We start from the raw sequence: 18,188 nt of genomic DNA on the forward strand, positions 1-18,188 counted from the left end.
TAAACAAACAACCTCTTAATCCATCTTTCTCTAACCTTATGTGGTAGGCTTAAGGGGTAAATAGATATGATTATCTTATAATAAATTTATTTTATAAATTATATGAGTCTGGTATTAATCATGTCAAGATACTACCATGTCAAGATACTGTAGTTAGTTGAAATGACAGTGAAGGTATAGCGAGAAGTCCAAAGAAGATACAACAAAGTTCAAATTTTGGCAGAAAATATGAACCCTACGCCTTAAGATGCCAAGAATTTTGTGCTCTAAAAAATGAAATAGAACAAACAAGAAAACATCAACCTTTTGGCAGATTGAAATATAATATGATATATATATATATATATATATATATGGGATAAGGTAATTAGTTGAATGACATGATATTTCTTTCAAAGAAAGGTCCTAAACTTAACACAAAATATAATCGGATTAGGGGTGTATTAATGACAGCAACCTTGACTGATTGAAGGTTTAAGCTTAACACCTTCAATGGCAGCCACAGTGTTAACCAATATCGATCATGTTGAAATACTTGAATGAGTTTTGAGTTAAAGCAAACACTTGATGGCCGGTAAATTTTGGGGTCGGAGGATCAATCAACCTTCCAACGGGGGAACTTCGACATCTTGGATAGCTCTCAGGTTCGCCTTGCCACCGTACTCGACCGGCACAGCTTCTTCACCTATCTCCTCTATGAAGGTTTTCTTCTCATCTTCATTGGTCAGAATCACAATCTGCATTCACTGTGTTGTCAACCTATTGCATTTTAACATACTGTGTTTACTATTAACATTAAAAGATTACTATGAACTAATGCAACCGTAGCTCGACATGAATCAATCGAACTAAGATTCAATTTAAAAGGATAGCAAATTCCGGGATTCAAATGTCATACCTGCTAAATGCAAGCATTTAAAAATGAATGTATGAACCACGTAAGCTATGTTCTGGATTCCCTAAAGACGATACAATAGCAAGTACCTTTTCAAGTGTTGCTTTCTCAATGAAGCGAGAAACCATCTTCCAAACACTAACGAAAAACCGCGGCATGTTCAAAATGTAGCACTTTGCCAAGCGCTCCGGGAAATATGCCTGCATTAGGTGAAGATCAGAACCAACGAAGCAGCGAAGAAAAACGCAGTGAAGATTACCATGTCGAACAAGCGTATCAGGAACATTTTCAAACATGATATCGAAATATGATCTTCCAACTTCTAACGACTCTCCAAATGTATTGAAAAACTTTAAAAAGAAGATGAACATAACCATGTCTGAAAAATACACATATCCCACACTAGGTGCAGTAACATATGTTAAAAGTAAAATAAGTTTCCATGGAGTCTAAACTCAGATTGCTTATGCATTTCTTAAGGATATGCAATATTGTTGAATACATTTTGATGTTTCGATATAACAAATTAAGTATAAATGAATTTTAAGATTTTACAAATGATTTTCTAAGTAAATTCGATTTAATTACTCGAATATCAAAATATTACTCCAAGTCTTTCAAAGATCAATTTCAGTCCTTACTAAAGTGTAAAATTGTGTTTTAATCTTAAAATATTTTTGAAACAATTTTCACAAAATATTTCGAACAAAAAACGAGCCTAAAATCAATTTTTCAAAAGAGTGTACCGATGCACCAATCCATGCATCGATGCACCATTGAATAAATTGAAAATCGAATTCATTTTATGCATCGATGCACATACCATGCATCGATGCACTCAGGTTTTTATGAAAACATCGAATGCATTTTATGCATCGATGCACTCAGGCTATTTTAAAACATCGAATGCATTTTATACATTGATGCACTCTTAGTGCACTGATGCACTAAGGGTCCAACGATTGAAATATTTGAATTTTACACATAGTGTACCGATGCACTAGCCCTATGCATCGATGCACACACGCTCCCAACTGATTTTATTAATTGTTTTCACACTTAAACGACTCTAATTACTTCATTAATGATCCCTAACATTCAGAAATGATTCAAGGAGTATTTAAACAAGCTTAGAAGCCATTGATCAACAACAAGAATTAAGAATTAAGAGATAATCAAAGAGAAAGCATCAAATCTCAAATTTGAGCATTTCAAGCCTATTTTTCATTCAATATTCATTTTGCTTTCAAGAACACTACTTGTACTCAATTGTATTTATTCTTGAGTGTTCTTTTCTTTGTTCTAGAATTGTGCAAACACGTTTACCTTGTGAGGTTTTTCATTAAGTTTGCAAATTTGTAATCTTCTCTTTGAGAAAGAGTGTTCTCAAGAATTGGGATATATTCTTGAGGGAATTGTAAGGTTATCTCTTTGGCCTCAAAAGAAAGAACAAATTAGTGAATTTGTTGGAAAATACTTAGTGTGGATAGCTAAGGTAGTGGACGTAGACTTTGGTTAAGAAAGTCGAACCACTCTAAATCGCTGTGCAAATCTTTTCAATTTTCTGCAAAAGTTTCCACCGAATTTTTAATTGCCAATTCACCCCCTCTTGGCCGATTCCATCGATCGATTAACTCAACAATTGGTATCAGAGCCTCTCTCATTTGAAGGTTTAATTACCTCTTGAGTCGATTCGGGAATAGTTACATCGATTATCAAGTCATCAATGGCCTCTACTTCAAACTTCGACTCCGGTCTCGATTCGATGCCCGTCAACAAGCCTCATTTCTTCAATGGAGCTAATTATGCCTATTGGAAGAATAGGATGATGTATTTCATTCAAGCAAGTGACATGGGAGCATAGAATGTTGTAGAAGACGAATATATCAAGCCTCTCACTCATCCAAGATTGTGGAGTGAAAGAGAGACAAGAATGTTCCAGCTCAACTCCAAAGCTATCCATATCATATTTTGTGCTCTTGGACCAGATGAATACGAAAGAGTTTCATCTTGTACAACCGCCAAAGAAATATGGGATAAACTACAAGTCACTCATGAAGGCACGGACGAGGTAAAAGAATCTAAAATTAGTCTTCTAATACATAGCTATTAAAATTTCATGATGAAACCAAATGAAGATATCAAAGCTATGACGGATAGATTCTCAATGATTGTCAATTGTCTCAAATCATATGGAGAGATCATTCCAAACGAAAAGCTTATGAGGAAGTTAGTTTACTCACTTCCAAAATTATGACAATCAAAGAAGGCGACAATCATCGAGGCTAAGAACCTAAAGTCCTTAACTCTTGAAGAGCTAATCGGTTCCCTCCTCACTCATGAAATGATGCTTGAAAATAAGGTGGACCTGGATAAGATTGACAATACACCAAAGGAGAATGAGAGGAAGAAGAACGTGGGAGTTTCTCTCAAATAAACAAAAAAATGAGAGTGATTCGGATGAAGATGACGATGATGAGGAGATGTCTTTGTTTGCCAAACGGTTCAGAAAAATGATGAGGCCAAACTGAGGAAGAAAATTCAAACGAAATGAAGGCTTCAAGAATGAACCAAAAGAAAAGGACTCGATCATTTGCTATGAATGAAAAAAACCGGGGCATGTCAAATATGATTGCTCACAATTGAAGAGAAAGTGTCAATCAAAGAATAAACACAAGGCTCACGTGGCTACATGGTGCGATGAAGAAGGTTCCGATGAAGAGGAATAAGAAGTAGCAAACTTGTGCTTGATGGTATTGGGGAGAGATTCTAAGGTAACCTCTAACTCATTTGATTTAGATGATTTATCTTATGATGAGTTATTAGATGAATATAATGGGTTGACTTTGGATTATGAGAAATTGTTTTTAAAATACAAAAATGATATTTCAAAATGGAAAATGAAAATAATCTCATATCCAAGACCAACAATGATCTTGAAAGTAAAATCAAAGATTTACAAATCAAACTAGAAGAGTTTGAAAAGAAAAATTCTGATTTGCAAAATTTACTTTCAAGAGTCAATGATGATCATCAAAAGGAAATTGATGATCTTAAAGCTTCTTTTGATAGTGTTGGATCAAAACGTTTTGAAAATGGAGAAAATTCAAAAACCAACTTTGTTAGAAAAAGTTTTAGAAACTACAATCATAGAGGTCCCCAAAGAACCTCTAATAGAAAAATCGTTAGAAGTATATGGGTTCATAAAGAACTCATTACTACTAAAGATAAGGTTATCCTACACAAATGGATACCTAAGGGGACTAGGATTTTGGAAACTAATGAATATGTACCCAAAAGAATTTGGGTACCAAAAATAAAAAATTAATCTATGTTTGTAGGAAAATGAGCATTGCTACAAAGCACGGGAAACAAATTCAAACTCATGGTACCTTGATAGTGGATGCTCAAGACACATGACCGGTGACAAAAGTCGGTTCATAGAGCTCAACGCCAAAAATGGAGGAGATATGACTTTTGGTGATAACTCAAAAGGTCACATTAAAGGTATAGGCACTATAAGTAATACCTCTTCCATACAAATTAAGAATGTTTTATATGTGAATGGATTAAAGCATAATCTATTGAGTATTAGTCAATTGTGCGCTAAAGGATTCAATGTCATGTTTAATATTAATGGTTGTAAGGTCATTGACATTGCATCTAATCGGATTATGCTTGTTGGTCATAGAATAGGAAACATTTACATGGTTCATTTAGATTCCATAGATATGACTCATTTATGCCTAGTTGCTAAAGATGAGCATGATAGTTGGTTATGGCATAGGAGACTAGGACATGCTAGTTTGAGTGTTTTGCAATGGTTAATTCAAGGAGATTTAGTTCGAGGGTTGCCTAAACTAAAATTTGATAATGATAAAATCTGTAATGCTTGTGCTAAAGGAAAACAAAAGTGAATTTCTTTTAAATCCATTAACGACGTATCCACTAGTAGAGTATTACAATTGATCCATTTAGATCTTTTTGGGCCATCTAGAACTACTAGCTTGGGTGGAAAACAATATGCATTTGTATTGGTAGATGACTATTTTAGATATACTTGAGTTCTATTTTTAAGTACTAAAGATGAAGCATTAGAACATTTTATCACATTTTCAAAAATAATCCATAACGAAAAAGGTTACTCTATCACTAGTGTTAGAAGTGATCATGGCACTGAATTTGAAAACCTTGGATTTACGAGTTTTGTAATTCTAATGGTATTAGCCATAATTTTTCAGCACCTAGAACCCCTCAACAAAATGGAGTTGTTGAGAGGAAAAATCGAACTTTAGAAGAAATGGCTAGAACCATGCTTTGTGAAAATAATTTGCCAAAATATTTTTGGGCGAAAGCCACAAATACCGCTTGTTATGTTGTAAATCGAGTAATGATTAGGCCAATTTTAAAGAAAACTCCATATGAAATTTTCAAAAATAAAAAGCCTAACATTAGTTATTTTCATCCTTTTGGATGTAAATGTTTTGTTTTAAACAACGGTGAATAAAACCTTGGCAAATTTGATGCTAAAAGTGATGAATGAATTTTTCTGGGTTATTTCTTAAATTCTAAAGCTTATCGAGTATTTAATAAAAGAACTTTAGTTGTAGAAGAGTCTATACATGTTATTTTCGATGATAATCCCCATCCGTGGAAGGATTCTTGTGTTGATGATGATGTAGGTATTATGCAAGCAAATGATGTTAGGCATGACGTTGGAGAATCATCATCAAAAGAAGAAACAAAAGATGAGGAAACTCATGATCCTCTCGAGAATCCAACCATTGAAGAAAGGGAAATATCTTATCCAAGAGAGTACAACTATGTCAAGGATGGTGAAATTATAGGTGATCCATCCAAAGGGGTAACTACTCGATCTTCTCTTAGAAATATTTGTAATTATGTTGCATTTATTTCATGCATAGAGCCTAAGAACATTAAAGAAGCATTAAAAGATGAACATTGGATTATGGCTATGCAAGAAGAGTTAAATCAATTTGAGAGAAGTAAAGTATGGACATTAGTTGAAAGACATAGTAATAAATCTACTGTAGGTACTAGATGGGTATTTAGGAATAAGCTTGATGAAAGTAGTAATATAGTAAGGAACAAGGCTATACTCAAGAATAAGGTATAGATTTTGGTGAAACATATGCTCCCGTAGCTAGGATGGAAGCAATTAGAATGTTATTAGCATTTTCATGTTTCAATGAATTCAAATTATACCAAATGGATGTTAAAAGTGCATTTTTAAATGGTTTTATAAAAGAAGAAGTGTACGTAGAATAACCTCCAAGTTTTGAAGATTCAAAATTTCTTAATCATGTTTTTAAATTGATTAAAGCTCTTTATGACTTAAAACAAGCTCCTAGAGCTTGGTATGAAAGATTGTCAAATTTTTTAATTAAAAAAGGTTTTTCAAAAGGGAATGTTGACACTACATTATTTTTAAAGAGAAAAGGTAAAGATTTATTAGTAGTTCAAATTTATGTTGATGATATAATTTTTAGTTCTACTAATGATATTCTTTGCCAAGAATTTTCTAAGCTAATGCAGGGTGAATTTGAGATGAGCATGATGGGGGAGTTCTCATATTTCTTGGGACTCCAAATAAAGCAAAGAAATGATGGCATCTTCATCAACCAAGCTAAGTACGTCAAGGATATGCTCAAGAAATTTGGATAGGAAAATGGGAAACCTTATGTCACTCCAATGAGTTCCTCTACAAAGTTTGACATAGATGAAGGAGGTAAATGTGTGGATGTTAAATTATATAGATCCATGATTGGTTCATTGCTTTATCTAACCGCAAGTAGACCGGACATTATGTTTAGTGTCTGCTTATGTGCTAGATTTCAATCATGTTCTAAGGAATCACATTTACTAGCTGTTAAGAGAATCTTTAGATACCTTAAGGACACTCCTAGTTTAGGACTTTGGTATCCTAGAGACTTTAGCTTTAGCTTGCATGCCTTCTCTGAAACGGATTATGGAGGATGCAAATTAGATAGGAAAAGCACCTCCGATACTTGCCAATTCCTTGGAAATATGCTAATTTCTTGGTTTTCAAAGAAACAAAATTGTGTTGCATTATCCACCACTGAAGAGGAATACATTTCAACCGGTAGTTGTTGTGCACAAGTTTTATGGATGAAACAACAACTTTTTGATTATGTAATTGAAGTAGGTACCACTCCTATCAAGTGTGACAATACTAGTGCTATTTGTCTCACTAAAAATCACATCCAACACTCTAGAACTAAGCACATTGAAATTAGATATCACTACATTAGAGACCATGTCGCTAAGGAATATATAGTTCTAGAATTTGTTGATACTTTGTACCAATTAGAGATATCTTTACAAAACCTTTAGACAAAGAAAGATTTTAGACACTTAGAAGAGAATTAGGTTTAACTGACCTATCTTCACTTAGTGTTTAAAATAATTTTAGCACTTTTAAAAATAAATGAAAAATGCTTATAATAATAATTTTTTATTGCATTCTTTGCTATTAGTTAGGGGGAGTTTATATTCTTTGGTGAAAATTAATTTTATGTTCAAATGTAGTTTAAGAATTAAATTAATTGATTGAGTATGATTAATTTTCAATATATGAGTTGCCAATACCACTAGAGCTAATTAATTTAGCATGTTAAGTGTTTAAAACGGATTTTTGACATTTTTGTGCATAATGCATCGATACACTGAATAGTGCATCGATGCATCCCTTTGAGTGTGCATCGATGCATCCCTTTGAGTGTACATCGATACATCATGAAGATGCACCGATGCACTCCTTGAATGTGCATCGATGCACAAGGCCATGCATCGATGCATCCATCGGGTTTTTGGATAAAAACCCTATTTTTCTTCATTTTCTCTAAACCCTTTCAAACTCTCTTAGCCGCCGTTCGACCCTTTCTCTCCCTAATCTCAAATTTGCTTCAAAAATCAACATTCTAAGGTTATAATCCTCTTTTCTTCAACCTCTAATCATGTCTATATCATTAAAATCGTGCAAAACATCACTACATTCCATTCAATACGAATTTTTCAAGGTAATATTTCAAAAACCTCTATTTTATTGATCTTTTGAATTTAGGACTAGTTTTGATTAGTTTTAGGTTGAACAAAATATCGGGTATTGCTTATATGATGTTTCTAAACTAGATTTTACAACTAATTTCATCAAAATCTCACAAATTTTCAATGAATTTTTGAAATAAAAAATCAAAAATCCTAATTTAATTTTAAATTTGATGTTTTTTATTCAATTATGTTGCTTTCATGAAAAACTATACATATTATATTTTTCAAACATTGTTTTCTAACTAGTTTTTCAAAAACTTTGCCCATTAGGACTCGGTTTAGATAACCTTGAATTATTGCGGACTTAATTGAGTTTTGGGATTGATTATATAGCATACATGTGTTTTATATTTACAGGTTACTCATCTTATTACATTCCTTAAACCATGTCTAATCCAAAACGACCTAGGTCTTCTTCATCGAGTCATTCAAATCGACCTCTCATTGCTCATCAACCTTCAAATTCAAACTATCCCAATATGACCATTATAAGTTCCTGTTTTAATATTCGTGAACGTCGTAGAGAAGAACTCTACCATAGGTACATGAATTCTTTCCAATCTTATAAAATCTGGGAAGAGTGTATTCCTTCTGTTCAAGCCATGATAGATATCAACTTCGAATACCTTCCAACTCTCAAATCCTGGAAGTTTGATAAATTGCTTCACCTAAAACCAATCGTCTATCATCAGTTAGTCCACATTTTCTATTCTAAAGCGGTATGTATTCAAAACCAGACTCAATGTGGGACTATAGGAATTAGATCCTACCTTTTAGGATAATATATTCATATTGACTCTGAGTCTATCGCTAAACAGTTTGGGCTAGATGACAATGGCTTATATAATGAAAAAGAAACTGTGGCATATCCATATCTTCCTAATGCTAGTGTTAGTACTCTACGATCTCATCACGATCGATTTCTCTATTTGATTATCTCTTGGTGGTTTAGATTATCCAGAGGTAGGTACTACACTCTTAGTATTAGGGATTTATGGTGGATACATTGTATCCAACATAATAGGAAAATCAATTTGCCACAAATCATTTTTAGTGAACTAGTAGATACCATAAATGATGTCCCTTCTAAACATGTCGAAACTTTAGTTTATGGGTGTCTACTTAGTAATCTTTTTATCAAACTCAGTCTTAACGTCTCTCTTGACAATCTCATTCCTCTTCAAAACCAAATCGATCTCACCTCCTTGAAGAAAGCTGATTGGAAACAGGATGAGGAAAATGGTCAATGGGTTTATCGACCCTCTAAGCAAACACTGGGAGCAAGTTCTTCACGAGCACCTCCTGCTCCTAGCTGCTCTCGTACTCCACCTCCATCGGCTGCAGACGATGATCCCGAGCTTCAAGGGCTATTTCAAGATATTGACGATCCCGACAATGCGTCGACACAACAAGAGGATCAAGTGCCTCCATATTTCCGTTCGTTTTTTGAGACATTTGATCTACGGTTTGCTTCCATCGAATCTCATTTAACTGCAAACAACGAAGCGGTGAATCATCGCTTAGACACTTTGGAAGCTCAAAAAATGGAGTTTCAAAGGGAGATGCTTGCACGTATGGATGCTCTTACTCTTGAGATGCAAGCACAATTTCCTCCTCTTCCCGATCCTTCTATGGACGAGTAGACCTTACTTTGTTTTTGTTTTGGATCAACTTACAATTTTACTTGTTAAAACATTTTGAATGCTTTTGGATTATTTTACTTTGATTGTTGGATGTTTGAATTTGTTTAGATTTATATTTTGGTTGCTTTGGATATTAGATTTTAATATATATATGTTTGGTTTGAATTTTCTTTTTGATATTAATACTTATTTTTGCATCATTAGACATATATGACCAATTATCCATTACATGTTTATGAATATTGATTATGAAAACTAATGGCTAATCTCTCTTTTATTTCTGATCTTAGCAGCTTAAGCTTTAATTTTATAAAGAACAATTGGCTTAGTTTTTTTAAAAATCTTGTTTAAAAACGTTTTAGAGTCTTTTTTATTTAACAAAAAGGGGGAGAATATAGTAAGGGGGAGTAAATTAAATTTTCAAAATTGTTTACAAAAATTATGTTCAAAGAAAATCTTAAAATTACTTGAATGTTTTGTTATATCAAAAAGGGGTAGATTGTTGAATACATTTTGATGTTTCGATATAACAAATTAAGTATAAATGAATTTTAAGATTTTACAAATGATTTTCTAAGTATATTCGATTTAATTACTCGAATATCAAAATATTACTCCAAGTCTTTCAAAGATCAATTTCAATACTCACTAAAGTGTAAAATTGTGTTTTAATCTTAAAATATATTTGAAACAATTTTCACAAAGTATTTCGAACAAAAAACGAGCCTAAAATCAATTTTTCAAAAGAGTGTACCGATGCACCAATCCATGCATCGATGCGCCATTGAATGAATTGAACATCGAATGCATTTTATGCATCGATGCACATACCATACATCGATGCACTCAGGTTTTTATGAAAGCATCGAATGCATTTTATGCATCGATGCACAAGCCATGCATCGATGCACTAAGGCTATTTTAAAACATCGAATGCATTTTATGCATCGATGCACTCTTAGTGCACCGATGCACTAAGGGTCCAACGGTCGAAATATTTGAATTTTACACGTAGTGTACCGATGCACTAGCCCTATGCATCGATGCACACACGCTCCCAACTGATTTTATTAATTGTTTTCACACTTAAACGGCTCTACTTCATTAATGATCCCTAACATTCAGAAATGATTCAAGGAGTATTTAAACAAGCTTAGAAGTCATTGATCAACAACAAGAATTAAGAATTAAGAGAGAATCAAAGAGAAAGCATCAAATCTCAAATTTGAGTATTTTAAGCCTATTTTTCATTCAATATTCATCTTTGCTTTCAAGAACACTACTTGTACTCAATTGTATTCATCTTTGAGTGTTCTTTTCTTTGTTCTAGAATTGTGCAAACATCTTTTCTTGTGAGGATTTCCTTGTAAGTTTGCAAATTTGTAATATTCTCTTTGAGAAAGAGTGTTCTCAAGAATTGGGGTAAATTCTTGAGGGAGTTGTAAGGTTATCTCTTTGGCCTCAAAAGAAAGAACAAATTAGTGAATTTGTTGGAAAATCCTTAGTGTGGATAGCTAAGGTAGTGGACGTAGACTTTGGTTAAGAAAGTCAAACCACTCTAAATCGTTGTGCAAATCTTTTTAATTTTCTGCAAAAGTTTTCACCGAATTTTTAATTGCCAATTCACCCCTCTTGGCCGATTCCATCAATCGATTAACTCAGCAAATATTCTGTCAGATTAAGTGATGAGAGGGATAAAAAACAAAACTGTTAAAACAATTATATAAATTGCCATTGCCTTCAGCAAAACTTGACAAGCTATTCTCTTTTAATGTTTACCATGCATTACCCTGGTTCTATTTCTCTCATATAAGCCACATAAAGCAAATAAGCAATGTTCTTTTGGACATGTTTCAGAAAGCATACATTACCTGTAAGAACTGAAATCCAGTTATTAGTCCACGTGCATCAACATTTTTGTATGTAATGTTTTGAAAATCAAGAACTCCGATCAACTTCTCGTTTCCGGTTTCTCTTCCTTTCACACTACTGAAATCGGGACAACTCAACGAGTCAATAATATAATAATAAAAGAAGCTAAACAACATCAAACATGTGTAAACATGAGTCTTTGGATCTTGTATACTAAAACAAATCCATTTGTTTTGGGTTTTCTTTACTGTCAGAACACTACCTTGCTATGGTTTTGTCTAGCAGATACACCACGAACTCTGCAACAAGAGATACACAAAAAGACATGTAAAGAGTAAATTTTGCATGATAAAAAGGAAACTTGCTTGCAAAAAACAGGTGTAGTATCTCCTAATTTAATAATAATTCATGAAGTTCATGTGCAAATATAAAATACTTTAAAGCACTACAGATTCAACTGCGACATTCATGAGCTGCCTAATTATAAAAATAAATAAATAATAAACAAGATTAAAATAGTTTTCAGACTCCAGATTTATGTGGCTTCCCCATCATGTCCCACCTTAATTTTAGGCAAGGTTCATCATAATTCTACATGGACAAAGGTAAGACTTTATGTTAGGGGACTGACTTTTAAAATGTTAGGAGAGAAAACAGATAATGAATACACAAAAAATTATATCTAAAATATATAATAATTTGAAATTTTTACGGACCTCTCTCTATCCTTCCCTGATTCTACCTTACGTATGAATTATAGGCAATTTTTTTCTTTCATAATTGAAAAAAGTACAATAAATTATAAGGAAAATTGAACAATCATGATAAAGAACAGTGAAAGCAGTGAGATTAGGCTAACAAATTACTCTTGAACTGGAGATGGTCCTTTGGTGGATAATGTTTGCAAGCTTGGACAATCATCACTGGATATCCTGCTCTTGAAAGACCTTGCAAATAAATCTTTCTAGCTTCTAATTGATCAGGCACTTCAGATTCTGCAATGAACCCATTAGGAACTAAAGAAGACCTCCATTTCAGCCACTGGACAAACATCTTCGAAGCTTTATCTGTATCCATTGATCTTGCGATCAAGAACCTCATGAACGTGGGATCCCCATATCTCTAAAACAAAAAAAAGGTGTCAAAAAACACTGAATCGAAGCATATAAATATTATCATTTCAGTCAAAAAAGGGTAGCTTTTATGCACCTCTGTTGAAAACCCAAGTTTCTCAACTAATTTCCTCATCTGGGTCAGCTCAAGCTCATGGCTTTTCTCCATGTTAGATCAAAAGCAACCTGCTTTGGCTTGATGGAGAGAAAAAGAAAGGGAAAAAGAGAAGTTGATGATACAATGGAAGAAACAGGTGAGAAGAAGATGAAAAAGGAAGAAGGTGACAAAGAGAATAGGCTGTGGTCCGTGGAGTTGGCAGTGACAAGTGATATAAGGAAATGGTTGGCTGTTGCTTCTGGAGTTTGGGTTCCATTTTCAAGCAACTTTTATCTGAGTTTTTAATAGGATTAATATAAAAATAAGTAATCAAAATAGGACTCGAAAAACGTTGTAGTATTTTAAAAAATCATTAAAAATCGGTGTCTAACATTTTTTTGTTATCGTTTTATGTGTTTGGATATTAATTGCATTTAAAAATCTTCGTTGCCACCGTTGGCCGTCACCAACGCCATTAATTGGCCGAGCAACCAACGAATTGTGACTGACTAAACACCCACGACCAAAATACTCATATTTTCGCAACCGACCGAACACCCAAAAATTGTATAAATGAAAGATTCTATTTTTAGGGTTTTGAAGGATTTATATTTAAGAATTTATATATTTAAGGAAATTTGGTATTCGATCGATTGCGAAAGTATGAGAATTTTCATCATGGGTGGGTTGTCGGTCACATGTCGTTGGGTGTTCGACCGATTAAGGGTGTTGGTGGTGGTCTGCGGTGGTAAAAGGATTAAAATTAAGATTTTAAAAGTTTTGAGTTTTCTTTTTTAAGATTTGAAAAAAATTAGTTTTTTCAAAAATATATTTTTTATTTTAAATAAAAATTCTCAAAATTACTGGATCATGACATGTGTCATTTATTGAAGATTTTTAATGACGATTAATGCTCGGACACCTAAAATGATAACGGAGAAAATATTAGACAACTATTTTTAACAAAAAAAATCTTTAGGCACTAAAAACATAATTTAAGCATAAGTATTTTTAATAAATAAATAAATTCTGCCCCTAGAAGAATGGAAAATAATCTTAACTAATTATTTACCTTAAAAAATAATATTAACTAATTATTTTGTTTAATGTTTATTTTAAAATAAAAACAATGTTTAATGATTCACATATCCGTCAAGATAAGGATGAGAGATTTAAATTCGATAAGTTTTGATTCGATCTAATTTTTTAAAATTAATACTTTTATAAATTTAAGTTAGATATATTCGAGTTTTGAATTGGATTAGAAATTAAGGTGAAAAATATATGATGTGAAAGAACTATAATTATCATTTATATGTTTAAGGATAATCGTAATAATGCACATCTCTTTATATTTTTTTCAACTAAATTCTTATTTTATCGAATAAGATGTAATCTATATATATTTATGTTCGATTGTGTATAGTAGCGAGGCTATAGCTGGTTGAGGGTGGACATGTGATCACCATAAAATCTGAATTTTCTTCAATTAGCTACTTATTTTACTAATAATACTAACTCTGAAATATTATTTATGTCCATCCCATTTAAAAATTTTATGTTGTTAATATATGCATAACCACCCAAAAAAATATTTCAGAATCCACCATTGATTGAGTGAAGATTTTATCCCAAAAAGCGAATTAAATTTCAAGTCAGGTGAAGTTTCTCATAATTGGAAGTGGGTTGAGTTTTGGATGAAAGATATAATTTTTTGTTGATCATGTCATATTAACTGGAAATTTGATCCAATTTAACTCTTGTTTATCATTAACAAGTATAAAACATTAATATATATTTTATAATTAAATTTTAAAAAAATGTCTATTAACATTTTTATTTTTATATTAAATTGATATTAATTTAAGGGTAAAGTACATGTTTAGTACCCAATTATCATTTTTGTTCTATATTGGTCACTCAATTATTTTTTGTTTCAAAATCATACTAAACATTACATTTTAGTTTTATTTTAATCATCTATTATTAAAAAAAAGTAAATGAACTATTGATATAGCATTTTATTTACCATTCAATCTGATGGTGACAAAGAGGACTGAGACTCAAACATATGTCATTTGGGTTATATATCAAAGCTCAAACCACTAAGCTAGACCCATTACTTGATTATGAAATGCATCATTTAAAATTTAACATATTGATTGTAATGAATTACAAAAAAAAGGTAATAATTTTATCATTTTTCAATAATTTCATATATATATATATATATATATATATATATATATATATTAACTCGATTTATTTTTATTAACAAGTATATGAAATTATTTGATAAAATTAACAACAATTTTTATATATAACCATTACATTATTTTTTTAACTTAAGCAATAATTTTAATTTTTTACATATATATATTAACTCAATTTATTTTTATTAACAAGTATATGAAATTATTTGATAAAATTAACAACAATTTTTATATATAATCATTACATTATTTTTTTAACTTAAGCAATAATTTTAATTTTTTAATAATAATTTCACACACACACGTATATTTATATAAATCAATTTATTTTTATTAAAAATATATGAAATTATTTGATAAAGTTAACAATAATTTATATTATATATAATCATTAAATTAAATTTTTTACCTTAAATAATAATTTTAATTTTTTTAATTAATAATTATATATGTGTGTGTGTATATATATATATATCATCCTCAAATTATGACTCTATCTCTAAATTAGTCCTCAAACTTTTGAATACCATCCTCAAATTCAACCAAATATGTCATTAGTTTCAACCCTAATTTAACCTAATTTTTTTCAAACATATGATAATATAACTTGACTTACGATTTTATTAACAAGGGATGTGATTAGTGTATACATATAGTTTGTGATAAAAGTGGAATGATAAAAAAAATTTGGGGACCGATTTAGAATGAAAGTCATAGTTTGAAGATGAAATTAAAATGTTCAAAAGTTTAAGGAGTAATTTAGAATAACAGTCATAATTTAGTGATGAAATTAGAATATTTAAAAATTTAAAGATCAATTTAAAATAAAGAACATACGGATGCGTTTAACTCCATTGGAGCTAATCTCATTTAATGAATTATTAAAATACAGATAGATGTTGGGGAAGTTCGTTCGTGAATTAAATTGAGAAGGTCGGCGGCCCCTTCAAAATTTCGGCAACCTCTAATTCAAACCAAAAGTCAAAAGTCCTATAAAAAATGGCAATATTTCCTTCTAGAGATAATAAATACAAGTCCTAGAGTTTAAATTCTAACAATTATCGAATATATTTAAAAAAACAATTATCGGATATATATTTTTATTTTGTATTAAATAAAGTTTTAACTTTTAATCTATATTTAAATAATATCTTATTAAATATAATTGATAATATTCAATTGAATCTTATTTGTTAGAAAAAAATGTAATTATTAAGTATGAAAAATTCTAGAATGGATGTTACATGGATAAATAACATTAATATTGTAGGGTAAAATTTTGAAATGATCACTAAATTATGTTAAAAGAATTTTTTTAGATATTAACTTTTCAAAAGTTATATAATTGATATTAAACTCTATATTTTATATAAAATTAATATTTTATTATTTTATGATAGTAAAAGAAAATCAAAGATATTAAAGTACGTTAATTTTCAAAAGATATCATCTCTTATTATGAACATGATTAATTCTTTTATCATGTCTTTATCTTATTTTAGTTATATTTCTGTTTTTTTTAAGTTTTCTATCTTTTATTTGAAATAAAATTACTTAATATAAATAAAAATAAAGACACGTTTTAATACATTAAATATAATATTTTTAAAAAAATTTAATAAATATTTTATAAAAAATATTAGATCTAATCCAAAATAAATTAAGTTTGATGTATATTTTTATAAACTGACTGATAATAATAATAATAATAATAATAATAATAATAATAATAATAATAATTCAATATTTGACATAGCACATTTTTATTATTCTAAACCCTAAAAGCGACAAAAGCAACATTTTTGGTAGCAAAATAACAAAATTTAGCTTGCTATTAGACGACGATTATTCTTTGTAGGGTAAATTATTACCCAACGCTAATTTTTGATACCCAAAAGTATATAAAATTATTTGAAAATAAAATAATATACTAATCAATTAATTTGAATTAGATACTACAACGATATATTACAGGGATGATCCTCACAATTCAATTTATTCCATTTATAATGTCAAAATTTGAATACCTAACTTTTTTTAAGGAATTGGCAATCAACAGTGTTGATTGTAACGTCAGCACAATAAACTGTTACGTCAACCTCGTAACAGTCAACAATGAAAATTGTTGATCAAAGGGTCACATTAGTTTGATGATCATGTTGAGAGCAAAAATAATTTGATGGTCATATTAATTTTTTTAAATGTTTAAGGGCGTCTGATACCATTAAGTTAGGAAAATAAAAAGCGCTTGGATTTGTTTGGATGTTTAATGAGTGAGATATATTAAATTATTTTTATAAAAAAAATTAAAATTTTGTGGGATTAAAATGTAAAACTTAAACATATAATTTGTGTTTGTAAAAAACAATGTTTCCATTTTGTGGGTTCAATGGACCCACAATCCCATATATGGCTTCACCATTGTTCAATCCTCAAGTTATGTTGTCAGTTGTTTTATGTCTATATTATATAAAAGTATGAAAAAAGAAAAATATTATTATAATAACATTAATCATAATTAATAAAAATATTTTTTTAATAATTTTTAAATTAAATTAGTGTTGAATTGACTCTGACATTAACTTAATCAAGAGTTTAATATATAGTATAAGTTATTATTGTAATGAATATATTAGTTGTTCTTTTCTGTTCAAAAAATATATTAATTGTTCTTTACAAAATATTTAAACTCAAACTCGACTAACCTACGCATTACTTTTTTTTAAAAAAAAATAAATAATATCTAGTTTTATTGAATAAATAAAGAAAAAATACAATAAAGTTCATAACCTTAAAAAAAGAATACTATACAAAATCCAAACCAGACTAAAACATTAACCTATCATTCTCTTAGAACTATTAAATAACAAAAACTAGCTGCTGAATAAAAAAATATGATCATACGATTACAGAGTTAATAAAATTAACAAAACAATTCAAAACAAATAAAATATATAAATATTTGTCGACGGTGAACAATCAACACTAATATAATAATAGAACATGACAACACATTGACAGATGACTTTATCATAACTCAAGTCTGATAAATCCAAGATGATTGTGAACACTTATCAGTATGAAAGAATCGACCTAAGTGACCAAAATAGTGGTAGATTGTCAAAATAATCAAATAATTGTTAATTGTACTTCAAGAACAAACGGAAACATGTTATTTTTTTATAAGAAAAGAAAAAATATTTATTAAATAAAATAAAATAAGATAAAGAATTTAGATCTGCAAAATAAATTTGTAAAATAAAA

General features: G+C 30.3%; 1 protein-coding gene across 2 annotated transcripts; it reads right to left on the reverse strand.

Annotated features, from left to right (window-relative positions):
• Positions 1–416: 416 nt before the first annotated feature.
• LOC120169936 (SEC14 cytosolic factor-like) lies at positions 417–12,911 on the reverse strand. 2 transcript variants are annotated; one of them, XM_039178010.1, is made up of 7 exons: positions 12,712–12,911; positions 12,369–12,624; positions 11,765–11,801; positions 11,502–11,619; positions 985–1,095; positions 571–737; positions 417–539 (listed from the first exon to the last, which is right to left on the reverse strand). In XM_039178010.1, the coding sequence occupies exons 1-6, from the start codon at positions 12,781–12,783 to the stop codon at positions 600–602; spliced, it is 732 nt and encodes a 243-aa protein (XP_039033941.1). In that variant the 5' UTR covers positions 12,784–12,911; the 3' UTR covers positions 417–539; positions 571–599. The 2 variants fall into 2 exon arrangements, with proteins under 2 accessions (XP_039033941.1, XP_039033936.1); XM_039178005.1 differs by having other exon boundaries at positions 417–737; positions 12,712–12,910.
• Between the last annotated feature and the right edge of the window lie 5,277 nt (positions 12,912–18,188).

This window comes from Hibiscus syriacus, unplaced genomic scaffold, assembly GCF_006381635.1.
Source record: "Hibiscus syriacus cultivar Baekdansim isolate YM2019G1 unplaced genomic scaffold, ASM638163v2 tig00003041_pilon, whole genome shotgun sequence".
NCBI classification, from domain to species: Eukaryota; Viridiplantae; Streptophyta; class Magnoliopsida; order Malvales; family Malvaceae; genus Hibiscus; species Hibiscus syriacus.

What these genes read in the sequence shown, in the direction of transcription:
- LOC120169936 (XM_039178010.1), bottom strand. Translation starts at nt 12,783, where the DNA reads ATGGAGAAAAGCCATGAGCTTGAGCTGACCCAGATGAGGAAATTAGTT. An exon ending in GGACCATCTCCAGTTCAAGA is followed by an intron (nt 11,802 to 12,368) that starts GTAATTTGTTAG and finishes CTCTTGTTGCAG; the next exon opens with AGTTCGTGGTGTATCTGCTA. An exon ending in CTAGACAAAACCATAGCAAG is followed by an intron (nt 11,620 to 11,764) that starts GTAGTGTTCTGA and finishes TCCCGATTTCAG; the next exon opens with TAGTGTGAAAGGAAGAGAAA.